We start from the raw sequence: 14,477 nt of genomic DNA on the forward strand, positions 1-14,477 counted from the left end.
CAGGTCTCATGCAAAAACCCGATCCCAGTAGCATGGTCCGCTTAAAGGTGTTTGGACTGGGTCGAATAATAACTGTGCCCTCTCTTCTCCTCCCTCGGAACTATTACCAGGTGGGAGCAAAGGCTCGCCCACAACTGACTGCCTACTACATCCGGGAAAGTGGAAACAAATCATAACTCGACCACCTTCTCCCTTTGCCTCTGCTCTTTGAAGGGGGTAAGGGCGCGGTGGCCGCGGGGGCGGAGGAGGAGTCGGCGGCGGGAGGCGGAGGAGGCGGTGGTCGTCGTCTGCCGGGGGCGACAGGATGACGGCGGCCGCTGGGGGGATGGGGACGCCGTCCCGCCTCGTCCTCCTCGCCGCTGCATTGGCCGCCGCCGCGACGCCCACCAACGGATTCCACCTCTGCGACGCCCCGAGGACTCTCCTATCGCTCCCCGGGGATGCCGTCATCACGGGTAAGTTCCACCCCCCTTCTCCCCCCTTTCCCGGTGCAAGGCACGCACGGCGGCGTAGTTACCCGCACGCACCTCAATTTCCATGCCAAGCCGCCGGCCGAGCGGGCCCGAATGTGGTTCGATACTCGCTTATCGAGGTCGGCCGCCGCGTGCTTTGATCTGCGCGACCTCCCCTGGCCACGGAGACCGAGGAACGTGTCGAGGAGGCGTGGGAGGCGAAACTATATGATGGTGAGCCTGCCGGGTGGCTTTGAATGACGGTGGTGTAAGGGTTTCTGTGGTGGTGGGGATTTGGAAAACAAATCGTTTGCGTTCAGCACGTAACCATATTCAAGCCAGTTCACCCATCTATTACCAAATATAAGGGCAGCAAACCTGATTGACGCTGACATATTGCATTACCTGGGTCCATTAAAATTATTTCTTCGTACCCCTTCGAGGAGAAATCAAGCAATAGTTTCATTAGATCTTATATTTTATTACAAATGTTTTAGAAATCTCTTTTAACGTGGTATGGAATGGATTCGACATCCCCCTATTAAAGAAAATGAGCTGAAGATGATAATGCATGATAGATGAGATTATCTGTGGTGACAGCATTCAAAAGGGAAAAAAAACGAAACCATAAACGTTCTTTCCAATGATTCTTTTTAATGTAAATTTGATAATGCGATGAATGGAAAACTGAAGAAGCCATTTTAATTATATATCCGGATAATGCTAAAATACCATAATAATTGAACTTAAAATTACACCACTTGGCTATTCCACATAAAAAACTTTTATAAGTGGTGTAATTTTAAGTTTAATATGAAGAATTGCCACCAAGTGACGCCAGAAACTGTTTTATTTACAATGATAATAACAAAATATTGTCACATACAAACGGCGAAAGTAGAATAATGCGTCAGAGAATTGCGAATCCTTTTTAATGAAGACATTGTTTCCAATCTCCCGTCTTTTTACGTTTATTTTTATGCGTTGCCACTGGCACGCGTTAAAAATTCCAAATCTATCGTACCTTATGAGTAGATTTTGGTCACATTTTAATCAGGTACCTACTCCGATTAAATATTTTTATGTGAAATTTCGTGCTGCTCGGGTAAATAGCTTTCGACTTACTGTGCCCACACATATATGCATGCGTATAAAATGCATAGAAATTCAGATTCGTTAAAATTGTCACCACAGAACATAAATTTGCCTTGAAATCGCGGAGACCAATTTTTTCATGAAAACATAATTTTTCCAATATTCGTATTTACCCATGGAGAGAGTAATTACTACCGACGTTTCCAAATGGCAAACGGGGGATCTGAATTGTTAGTACGTCAGAGTTAGACAATACAACCTAAATATGTTTTAAAGAATCGTAGAAACAAATATGATGACATTTGAGCGCATTTAGATCAATATCGACAATTAGTGGGGCTAAAATATTTAACTGTGTGCCTTAGAGTGCTACTTCTTTGTTTGACGACTTTCTTTTGGAACAAATTTACCATAAATATCACAATGGTGAAATTGTTTGCGTAGATTACACCTAAAATCCCTTTTACTACTGAAACATGTTATTCCTGTATCGATCAAATATATCAATCAAATCACCTCGTCAGGTGACATTTGGAGGAAAATAGTACCTATCTATACTTAAGTTATTTTATTCTCTTAAGACCATTATTTATTGTCCAATATTTCAATTATTATAATGCTCATTGGTTTCTACTTCAGTATTCAAAAACTTAATCTTTAGTCTTTTGCAAACAACAGCAAAGAAAAATAAAAATGTAATATTGGAGATTCTCAATGATTAAAATAGCATTTTCCATGACATTTCCTTTTATGAGAGGGGAGATGAAGATTAGCATTAAAGATCCTTTTTTTCTCTTCAATCATTCTCGGTTATGACCGAGAGGAAATGCATCGATATATTGCTGGTATTAATTTCTGACTCAAACCTTTCCTCATCTTCTCAGGATTGTTTGACGGCCATTCGGGACCAAACTGCACGGAACCGCTCTCCTCGGGCTTGCAACAGATGGCGGGAGCGGCGTGGGCGGTCAATGCGCTTAACGACATCGCCTTCGTGACAGGAGTCAAACTAGGTGAGATATGAGGCGTGAGGGTTTTGCTGCGGTCGTGACATGGGATTAAACCGACTTTTGAATCTTCAAAGGACTCTTTGGCGACGTGGAGTATCAATGTCGCAGCTCTGACTACGACTACCAGACTATGCAAAAGAACCAAACTACATATTTGCGTTTGCAACCCCGGGAGAGGACAACATCACTAACGAAATAATAAAAAGACTTCCGGAAGCGGCCGGCCAGTATCTGGTAAGGATCTTTAACGCGTCAATCGCGCTCGGATATTACCCGAAAGATTGGAAGGAGGCCTTGATCAAATGTATCCCTAAAAAGGGGGGGAAAACGCTAAAAGAGGAAAACTTGAGACCAATATCCCTCCTCTCGAGCCTGGGTAAGCTCTTTGAAAGGGTTGTAGCACCGCACATCAAGAGATACGCGGAGCTAAAGGAAGTCATACCACAAGAACAGTTCGGATTCCGCCAGGGATATTCAACCGAACAACAGATTCACAGAGTCACAGACTTCATAAGTGACGCTTACAACAAAAAAGAAAAAACCATCGGTATTTTCCTTGACCTATCTAAGGCCTTCGACAAGGTCTGGCATGGGGGCCTAATTCAAAAGATGGAGTTTTGGAAATTCCCCAAATGGATGATAAATTGGACAAAGTCTTACCTAGACGGAAGAACTTTTAAAGTCAAATGGGGCGAAGAAAAAAGCGACAATAAAACTGCCAAAGCTGGTGTCCCACAAGGATCCATACTAGGCCCTCTTCTATTCAACATTTATACAGCCGACTTTCCAAAGCACAGAAATGACTGGCGAAGTATAACTGCCCTCTATGCTGACGATGCCGCAATCCTGGTAAAAGGGAAAAACATGACCTCAGTAAAAGAAAGAGCACAAGATGCATTGGACGAGATAATATCGTGGTATAAAAAATGGAAATTGCAGATAAATACCCAAAAAACCAAAGCAATACTTTTCATCCACCCAGGATCACGTAAAGCATCTTGTGAATGTATCAGGATTGGACAACAACCGATTGAATGGAGTCAAAGCATCAAATATTTAGGAGTGGACTTAGATGACAGACTGACCTTTAAAATACATATCAAACAGATACGAGATAAAGCGGCCGCAATAAGGTCGCAATTGGCACCGATTATCCGACAAAACGCCACCCCTAAGGAAATAAAAATTCTAATATACTCGGCAATAATAAGACCAACATTGACCTACGCAGCCCCTGCGTGGATGGGACTACTCAGTAGATCCCTAATGGACAAATTAAATAGCACAGAAAGGAAGACCCTGAGGCTGGCTTTTGGGCTACCCCCCTGGGAAGAAAATGAGAATGTATACCAAAAAACAGGCATAGAAAAACTCTCAGATCTCTTACTAACAAGGTGTAAAACATACTATGATAAGTTAAAAGAAAACCCAAATAGGGCTATGACATACACAAAAATAAATAAAATAGGCCCCTATGATAAATATAAGAGACCTAATAATGTCACACTCCAATAATAATACGGAAAATAATTAAATAAATATAAAAAGGGCAAAAACAACGATGCTGGTGGTGCTCCAGAAAGAAAAAGGAATTATATACTGAGACACAGAGCATAAGCCCAACTAGGCGACCTCTGATAAACAAAGCCGCCTAAAAACGGCAAGGCAAGTCGTGTGTTATATCATTTATCTTTAATAAAAAATAATAACCAAACAACCAGTTGAATTAATGATAATTTTATAAATTTCAAATCTCATGCTATGGTCTTATCAATAGCAATTGATCATAGAACTATTATTATAAGGTAATCTATCGGTTAAGGTAGGGTTTTGGCTGGACACAGCTCATAAATAAATATTTTGTGACTCCTAGCAAAACACAACATCAAGCATCCAACTCTACATCAGGTCCCTCTTCATCTCCGAGTACTTTCTTCCTCCCGTCATCCCGTCCAACATCCCTATCATGTTCCTTCCCTTTCCCGGTTTGCCCAACATTCTCCCCTCTATCACAGTCTTTAACATCCCACTGGCGGTCAATAACCCCTTCATCCACTTTTCCTGCCTCCACAGGATTTCTCCCAACAAAGCCCTCTCTTCGCCCACCATACCAAGTACTTCCTCATTTGTTTTCTTCTCTGTCCATTTCACCTTCTCCATTCTTCTCCACACCCACATTTCAAAAGCCTCCAGTCTACGTCTATCCTCCTGCTTCAATGACCAAGTTTCCGCGCCGTACATAGCTATGCTCTATATTAAGATCATAGAATATCTAGTTCTATTCCAGGGAAAGCGGAAATTGTGGAATCAATATTAAAATGTCAGACGCGATACTTACAGTGAGAATACTTACAATGGAATAGCACACTTTGGCCATGTTCAATGTTATACATGCGTATACAATACGTACTATGAATATTATATGGTTATTAGCTGTTCCTATTCATTGTTCAAAATTAACCATTCAACAATAACTCTTACTTTACCACGTCACTCTGATTTCCCTATATAAATGTTTGCATTGAAGTGATGATGACTTCAGAACATTAAGTTGAAATGCATAATAATCATGATGTAGTACAACATCTCTGATACGCTGGTGAAGTGTTAAACGCCGGAAATTTAGAAAAGGAAGCCAAATAAACCTTCAAAAGATTAGGTACACACGTATTAGAGATGACTTACAGAATGGAGTACGAAGGAGTATTTTCCATTTCAAGAGTATTTATCATATGAATCTCTCCAAGGTAAGAAGTACTTAAGACGTCCTCGAATCTAAACATTTGAAGTAAATGTTTGATCGACAAAGTTGAGGATCTATTATCTTATCTGGAGACATTTTTGTGGATATTCTTTCAGGAAAAAATCTTTCAATTATTCCTATTTCGTTTTTAATCAGCTAAGTTTATCCAACAGTATCTTAATTGGCCTGAAGTCCTCAAATCACGAATTCAGTGTATTTTAACGTACAGGGTTCGGGGCTTAAATCCATTCAAATTTCAATGAGAATTTCCCGCTATATCGTAGTTCCACTGGAGATCGCGATTGGCGTTCTTGAAAGCTATCAGCATCTAGTAAACAGTCATACTTCAAAATGGCCGATATGTTACGTACAAGTGCGGAGTACAATCGAAGAGCCGCTATTATCGAAAGTGTTCGCGCTGGGCGTTATATTTCGAAAAAGTTCGATTCTTCTGGTACCCCAGATCAACTTTTTATAATATTGTGGCTAAGTGTAATGCTTTGAAGAAGTCTTGGGAAGGTTTTACTGACCCGGTGAGGAAACGCGTGCTTATCCGGATTCAAGGGCCGCACCCTGTATACGAAGTTTCTTACAATTTTCTATTCAGCTGCAAAATATCGATTTTGGATTTCACAAACTATTCAATAAAACTTGCGCCTTCTGTATGGATCTATGGACCTTGAGGTGCCATTCTGCTTGAACTAATTTACAAAAAAGTAATTTTTAATTTTAATTCTCATTTTTACTAATATCTCCATTTTATGAAACCCATGTGCGTTGAACCTTGAAGAATTTGAAGAGTCCCAACCACAATAGTTCGGGGACCTGTCGGTGGTAAATTAGTCGATCCATTCCCTTGATGACATTTTATTTATGCGATACGCAGAAACAATGTTGAAACCTTTTCCTTCCCTTCTATTTCTAACACTACGTGAGCACTGAGCATATACTGAGCATCATATCACTGTTCAATGAATGCTCTAGCTATGGATTTCTGAAATGTCGGAGAAACGGGTCGAAACGAAAAGACGTATCGCGCTCCTTTAATCATTGAAACCCTTTTTGGGTGATGAAGTTGACAGTTTGCTGACTACTTTGGCGGCATTCCTTTTATCAGAAAAGCGCAAACACGTCCCAATTGCGAAAGTAAGGTCTTTCGCACATTTGGATCATTGATATGCCTCTGCCTTTCATCTCTCACACTTTATCCTGCCTTCATTGAAACTTTTCAAAGGGTTGCTTCAATCTACCCATATCCGGGGTTTCGATGGTAAAGGTATTATGCCGGTGTGCACTTTGTTCCTTTCATGCCTCTCAAAAATACCATTCCAAATGTTTAAAAGCGACTGCCACTTTTCTTCCGCGAGTGACAACTTTCACAAAAGTATTTCCGTCAAAGACCCTGTACTCATTTACAACTATTATGCATCTAATAAGAACCTACAGTGTGATTGATTAGACGCTTATTTTGCATGCTTGCGTCACTATTAAATCTGGAGGATGCCTCTTTTCTCTTGAGAAAAGTGCCCCTCACTAAATAACTAAAAAAGCTGTAACTCCACACCACGTGGTTATTCTTTTTCAATCTATAAACTACTATGTGAGGAAGCGAGAAATATGCAGTATGATATGTAGTCTTCTATTTATTTAGCCAAAACTTACTTAAGGATTGGTAATATCATTTGGAGTGCTTTTATTTTAATCCCATCACACATTACTACATTTTTCAACTAAAAAAATGAGGAAAATAAAACGTTAGGGCTCCATTTTACAGGTTTAGTGTCACAACCGACTAGACAACAGCCCTTACTAGTCTGGTGAACACTCATCAAATTACAATGATCACGATCATAATTTTTTTGAGTGGTTCCACTGTCAAACTCATTCGGCACAGTCAAATTGAGAATAAAGTAATCGTGAAAAAAACTCTGAAGGCTCTGAATAAGTGAAGGAACTCTGAATAAGTTCATCAGAAAATTGCTGAATTTTAGCCATACTCAAAATCGGATTTTTGTAGGACTATATCCATCGAAAACAATGAAATATGGTGTTCCGCATGGTTTTTCTCCACTTTTCTTCCACTCCCAAAAAATCTTGTATACCACAAACTTATCCAAATTTCCTACAATGCGCAAACGCCGTCTGCAGCTGGTCATCTTAACAAGTTGCTACAACCACTATATTTAAGTAGGCATTGATTCTTCGTGAAAATTCATTAATCGCGATCGTCTGACCTGGTTAAACATTTATCCAAAGGTGAATATAGTCTCTGATAAAATGGACTTTAAAAAGTTCCCTCAGTTTTCGCCAAACATTTCATAATTTTGCATAAATGGGACCATGAACCATTAGGGTAAACGCTTCATGTCTACTTTATGATGTGCCCCGATATTTCCAAAGTAAGAATGCCAAATGTTTAAACCTGAAATGGAATTATAGCAGTTTTTAGTATTATCAATGATTTGCCCATAAAAATGAAACAATCTCAATTGATTTCAGGCTTTCATATTCAAATTCCCCTTTTCTATTGCAAATCTCCATCTTTGTTTGAATACCGTGAACGTTTAAGCCTAGGATAAACTTCACCACTGCAGTTTATTGCTGATCCTTTCATCTCCATTCTCACATTCATTTGTTTTAGTTTGCTGGACTTCTATATGATCTGATGCGAGCATTACGCAGCGTGGAACTAGTTCGCCTTGAATAAGTTTCAAGCACGGATCCCGCGATACTCAACCGAGTACTTTAGTCAGATAAACTACGGAGGCATCCCCTTATATTTTGAATTTCCGGCTGGTTAACTAGCTAAAATTACTTGCCCGGATTTTAAAGAGTGTTCGAATCCCGGTCAAGGTGAATTATTGTTACCCTCATTCCGCTAACACAATGTCTGAACCATTCCACGGAGCCGATGAATTTTTATTATCACTTATTGTTGATAAATCCGAGAGCTATAGAATTTATCTTGCCCAGTTTACTGCTTCTTCCTCTCGTCCACCGAAACGTTTCCCCATCGTCAGTACTCATGCAATCTTTTTTTATTATTGAATTCAGGTCTCACACTATACGACGCATGCTCCTCGCCGGAAACGGCCCGTAGAGCACTGGTCACCGCCCTCGTGGAGCAGGAGTGCGACGAATCTTATCCATTGGGTGAGTAATTTATCTCCTACAGCAGGATCTGTACAAGAGGGGTGACGAAGGCATGAAGTTAGTTTTTTTTTCACCCTCATTATTGAATTTGGAGGATTTGAATCAGCCAAGACAACGTACGAAATCAACTCAATTTTTGTACGTGATCTCATCTCAATGTGAGTCGCGGCTACCACTCGGCCACTTCATAACCTAATTGGCATGTTCCTCAACGGAGCCACCAATAAAAATCTGCGCTGAGTCTTATGAGAGGGCGGTAGAAGGTCTCAAAATTTTCTGATCGAGGCCTCGCTTAGCGGAAAAAATGTTAATAAACCTCTCAAACATCCATTTTGGAAATTCAGGAGTATAAATTAAAGGAATAAAGAATTTTGAAAGTTGAGGGAATACGAAGAATTAAATTATGTTTATTTAGTTGGTGTTATATTAAAATATAATATAATTTCACTGAGTCAGAAGCCAGCAGTCGATCTTGAAAACTGACAAGTAGTTGAGTCATTAAAAAAAGGTCTATATTTTGCTTTTTAATTCGGTCCATATAATGTTGAGCCACCCCTATGTACCTCCATTTTAACTTGCTTGGAAACCACTGGCTAACATGTGCCAAATTTCCGTTCGCAATCAGGAACTTCACTTCTTCAAAAATCAGTTTTTAACGGAAAACAGAATCACTGAAGCACTCTAGTAAAACACTTTCAAAACAGTTGGCAAAACACTAAACAATAATCTAGATTTGCTAATTAAGTGACCAAGGAGAAGGTATTTCCTTTCTCGAATTTTCTTTAAGCGTACTTGAAGCATTAAATGCCATTCTCAGTAGTTAAACTCGATGAAATAGTTCCCTTTCTTTAAGTTTCCAATCTAAGTCGATCTTAAATTCATAGATATTTAACGTTGATTAGAAATTATTCAGAAAAACATAGGACCTGGAAACTATTAAGTCGTGGAGATAAACACCGCTGGGTGCTACGAAAAATCTTCAGAATTGTAGTTCTCTGTATGGCGTACAAGCTGAACTTGAGCAATAATACTTATAAAAAAATTTCGAGGTTATTATTGTGGAGGTCCACCTCTTGACCTCCCTCCTTCATTACGCTTAACAGGGGTGGTGACGACGCGCAGGATATCGGGTTTCATGCGCCCGCTGACGGACGCCCTGGGACCCCTCTCCCCCCTGGTGACCACGGTGGCCGGGGGTCCTCCCTCCTCGATCCTTGCCAACGCCTCCATGGCCATCCTGAGGGCCTTCAACTGGACGGAGGCTGCCATCGCCGCCGGATCCCCCAGGCTCCTGCGGACCTTCATGGAGACGGCGACGGACGACGCGCTCTGCATATCCGGACAAGCGCTTCTCCCGAGTACGGCGTCGACACCCAGGTAGGAGAACCAACCGGAAGAGAGCGTGCCGCCGTAAACAGCTCGCATATAAATTCCAAATAAACTGCGAGAGATGCCGCAACAGTAACTTTTAACGGAGTCATCCTCTAATATGCATTTCAATGCAAGAATTTCAGAGTGTAAAAATCATCGCCTTGACCAAGATTCGAAACCGTATCCCTCAATGTCCGATCGAGTGCTTTCAGAGTTTAAGAGAACGCCTCGATAGTTTAACTGACCAAAGCCAGTTAAGCTATCGAGGCGGGTTCGGATCTCGGTCAAGGCGAATGATTTTTACACTCTGAAATTATTGCACTGAAGTGCACATATAATTCCGCATTATTAAGGGCTTGACGTTGGTGTGCTAACGAGTGCTTGATATGGTGCATGACCGGAGCCTTTTTTGAAGCATTTAACGCCATAACTGGAACAAAGATTCAGCGCAACATCGGCCAAACCCTTTTGGAGACAACATGAAAGGGAAGTAGCCTTCAGGAATTTTTTACGGCGCATTATCTTTCCCTGTAATGTTTCAGTCCAATGGCGTATAACTAATGGAATTTACAATGTTATCATCTCTACATCTGAGAATAACTTACCATTACATTAAATGTGGCTTAAAGACCGTCCCTTAGATTTAAGAACTACTGATGTGCTGGGTTAAATTACTGTGAGCTGAGCCTTTCAAATGCACCAGTTTTTAATCCAGATTCAATTGAAACGTTCAATAGAAAAGTCATGGATATTTTTCTTAATAGAATGCCAATTTTGGCCGCTGAATTAATTTAAAATATTTATAAACCATGACTTTCAGCATCGAAATGCAGTAGCAGTAATAAGTAATGAAAAAATGGAGTTTTCATCGATAAATTATGCACACTATTCATCCATATAACTTTCTTCTGAAGTATTTAGAAAACTATGACCGCACCGCAAATGAAATTAAAGAGGTATAATTGTGGTACATTTTTCAATCAAAATGCTGGTTCTGTACCAAGAGATGATGTTCAGTGGTAATGCTAAGTAATACAGTAGCCTTATAAAAAATTCAATAAATTGTAAACGCGGTTAAGGTACCGTACGTAAGAGGCGGCATGTCATTTGGTCGGATTCAAATCCATACTCCATCCGTCACACTAAGGAAGCGTCAATGGAGGAACCCCTGAAATATCCTAATTACTCACCTCCATTAGCTCTCTTTCTTGACAATTTTGCAAAATAATACCTGTTCTAACGGGATAATCGAAATTCGCTTGGTTTTTATTCCGTTTAAAATGGTGTCTTCAAGGTACTTTCATGTACGAGTACCTCGCTCACGGCCGACAAGTTAAACAACAGGAAATTTTCACAGAGTGGAACGGAAATCTTGCCTCGAAGTCTTAATTTTTTGTTTGCTCACGGGCCGCAGTTTCGAACGCAATAAGTTACCCCCCTTCGGAACATTCAGCAAACTTTTAGGAATCTGAAGAAGTTTGACTCTGCTCGCTGATGGTATGCTCCCTCAGAAGCAATTTACGTCCCGTGATATTAAAAAAAAGAGACAGATACTATTCTTTTTCATTCTTTTTAAAAAAGGATTACCGTTTTCACGATGAATTTCATTCAAATCCTTGCAACCATAAAAGGAATTTCCAGACAACTTGTATGATATCACCTGTTAGTCGCATATGAAATTCTCTAAGGAGAGAGATTTTATGTGCTATAAGGCGCCAGGAAAAAATCATACGAGGACCTTGTGTGTATTGACTTAACTTTCCCAATAACGACAAAACGAGTAGTCACTATGGCACATTGATGATAAATCATGGAGGAATAAGCTCAATCGACGAAGACAAACAGGCAATTTGTCTGTGATTTAGCGAAGATATTTATCAAAAAATGGAATTTGGAAAAAAATGGAAAATTACTGACTGAGTATAATACAAAATTGTAATTGACAGTAAATAAATCAGCTGGACGGAAAATATTTACCGATATGACTAAATTTTGGCAGTCTTACCAGTAATTTCTTGCCTATGTGATTCATAAAATGAAGAGTTTTAGAGGTATATATCAATACCATATCTTTAATCTACAGATAAATGGATATATTGAGTCGTATTTGCAACTTTTCATCTGATTTTTAGTCAAGTTATCAACCTAATACCCGTCATCGTTACGATCATTACGATTGAAACACTTATTGATGAAAATCTCCTTTCTAGCTTATTGAATATTCAATTGAACTTACTTGCCTATGAATGAGAAAACTGTTAATCTTATAGTTAAAGAATGTTCATGAAATATTTTGCAGAAGGAACCAGCATGATGGCTATACGAAGTTAAGCACCTCGGTAGCATACGCATATTGCAGCTAACTCTGAAGGTTGTGACTTCTGAGAAAGTTCATGTAACACAATGGTATAATTTAGATGCATTGAGAATGAATACTGATGATAAATAGAACAATCGTTGAAAATACGGAACTAATGACACCGCCTTTTTGAAGTTGCTAAAATTATAAAATTCATCATCTCCCTTTAATCGTATCGTGAGTATCCTAAAGGGTATATGGGAAGATCCGATTGGTAGAGGGAGATGGGAACGGTCGCGATCGACCTTGCTCCCTCAGGGCAAAGTACTCGATCACTTAGTTTACACTTTAAGTGGGAACCTTTGGCTTAAGTGGGCGCTTGAAGTAGTTGCCCTTGGACAGAAGCCCACGAAGCAAGGGCACTTGGAAGCATATTCTCTCGCCTATTTCACCCATCCTCTTCATCCTTATCTTAGCTTTGCCACTCTTCTCTCTGCGCCAATCCGTTCTAGCTTGCCCTAACCGATCGGCACTTGGTGCTGAGGCGCACCGATTTATGAGTGCATTTCGCACCGTAAACGCAAAATAAACTTACCATTATGGCACAATGACCGTGCACAAGGTGAGATTAGAACCTGAGACCTATTTGGCAAGACGGCGGAACTCATACCCATGGGGTAAATTTATCCGGCACCAATTTCTCCGGAGTAATAACAGTCCATAACCGGTGAATATACGGTCAAACACAAATTTTGCTCAATAAAATGAGCCGATCGTTCTCGTTCAACTCTCCTTTTACTACTCGTAAATCATGCATTGACGTGGAAACTTTTCTTATATAGTGCAGGGCAAAAACTTGGAAAAAGCATGTTCATAGACAATGGAAAATACCATTGTTTTTTCCGAAGCGTTTTGAAGTATGCTCTGCATTACTTATGTATGCATACTTGTAAACATATTTATTATTATTATTTTATTTAGAATTATTATTATTATTATTGGTATTGTATTTTTAATATGATTTTTGGATAGATTACAACGGCACAAAAAATTCATTCCTTTCCCTTTTCTAACAAAACACACCCTCATTTCCTACACTATAATAAACCCTTCTTCATTTCAAAATCCTCGATCTACACCTATCATCTTCCTTCAACGACTATTTTTCCACGCCCACGCTCGATATCAAAGTTTCAAAAGCCTTTTCTTGACATCCTTAAACAACGTCCCTGAGGAGCAATGAGGAAACAATCGATATTGTAATACAAAGTGTGACTAAAAAGTAAAAACTAAAAGTGTAAATCATGGGAAAGATTTTTCGTATTTTATGGAACGCCTCCACAAAATAAAGACTGAATTAATTAATTCAGCAATACTACGTTAATTTATTAGCGGTGGTGACTGACCGCTGAGGTAATATACGCCATCAGGAATGGATAGCGGTAGGGTATTCAGTGGATGGATGAAGGGTGGAGATAATCCTGGCGACGGCATTAGTCTACTCTCAACGAATAACACCAAGAGGTGCGCAGTTTAACGTCCCATCTTACGCATAGTTTACTCCGCTTGATATTCTCTCCATATAGCAACACCATTAGGAATTAGGGTAACAGTGTAAAATGGGGAATTGCGACGATGCGGTGGCTAGCGTAGTGGTTTTCACCCAGGGGGCCCGAGTACGACTCCTGGAGACGGCAGAATTTTTTACAGTTGGTCTTGGTCACTTGAGGTGCTTTGTGGAGAGCACTCAAAGTACGTCGTCCGTCGGATGGGACGTTAAACCGCGGACCCCTTGGCGCCTTTCGTTTAGAGTAGGCTAATGCTTATGCCGGGTCCACCCTTCCTCCTTTCTCATCCATCCCTAATGGCGCAAAGGACCTCAGCTGTGAGTCGCTTCCCCAAAGTATACTAGCAACAATATAAAATCCTGCTACCTGCTGATGACACAAAATCTGGAAGACTTACTCGTGAATGGATCCGATAGTTGGGAACGCCTCAATTACCGCAGTGCATTAGGTCTAATTATATATATATATACTTTTATGTGTTTGTGTATGTGTATATATATATAAATATATATGTATAAATATATATATATAAATAAAGAAATATATATATATATATATATATATATATATATATATATATATATATATATATATAAACCATAAAACCATAAGCACAGTAATCAACCCGAAGTTTGGTTTGGTAGGTAATGATAGAGTTCACGCAGTACTAAGCCCGACGGCGTGTGAAATTCGCACATCAGGGTAGGGGGACCAGTTCCTTTCCCTGTGCCGGATATGGTTTCCCAGGAAGATATGGTACCCGAAAAATCACAAAGCTTGGGTGGA

At 40.0% G+C, this 14,477-nt stretch overlaps 1 protein-coding gene across 3 annotated transcripts in view; it reads left to right on the top strand.

Moving 5' to 3' along the window:
- The first annotated feature begins 299 nt into the window (after positions 1-299).
- The window catches only part of LOC139687952 (uncharacterized), a 31,769-nt gene continuing 17,591 nt past the window's right edge, over positions 300-14,477 (top strand). For all 3 annotated transcript variants that reach the window (XM_071585321.1, XM_071585322.1, XM_071585320.1), the window contains exons 1-4: positions 300-455; positions 2,432-2,560; positions 8,355-8,453; positions 9,557-9,830. In XM_071585321.1, coding sequence (XP_071441422.1) covers positions 305-455; positions 2,432-2,560; positions 8,355-8,453; positions 9,557-9,830 — 653 coding nt within the window. In that variant the 5' untranslated portion in view covers positions 300-304. The remainder of the gene's footprint in view (positions 456-2,431; positions 2,561-8,354; positions 8,454-9,556; positions 9,831-14,477) is intronic.

This window comes from Hetaerina americana, unplaced genomic scaffold, assembly GCF_022747635.1.
Source record: "Hetaerina americana unplaced genomic scaffold, ioHetAmer1.1.p SCAF_2, whole genome shotgun sequence".
NCBI lineage: Eukaryota > Metazoa > Arthropoda > Insecta > Odonata > Calopterygidae > Hetaerina > Hetaerina americana.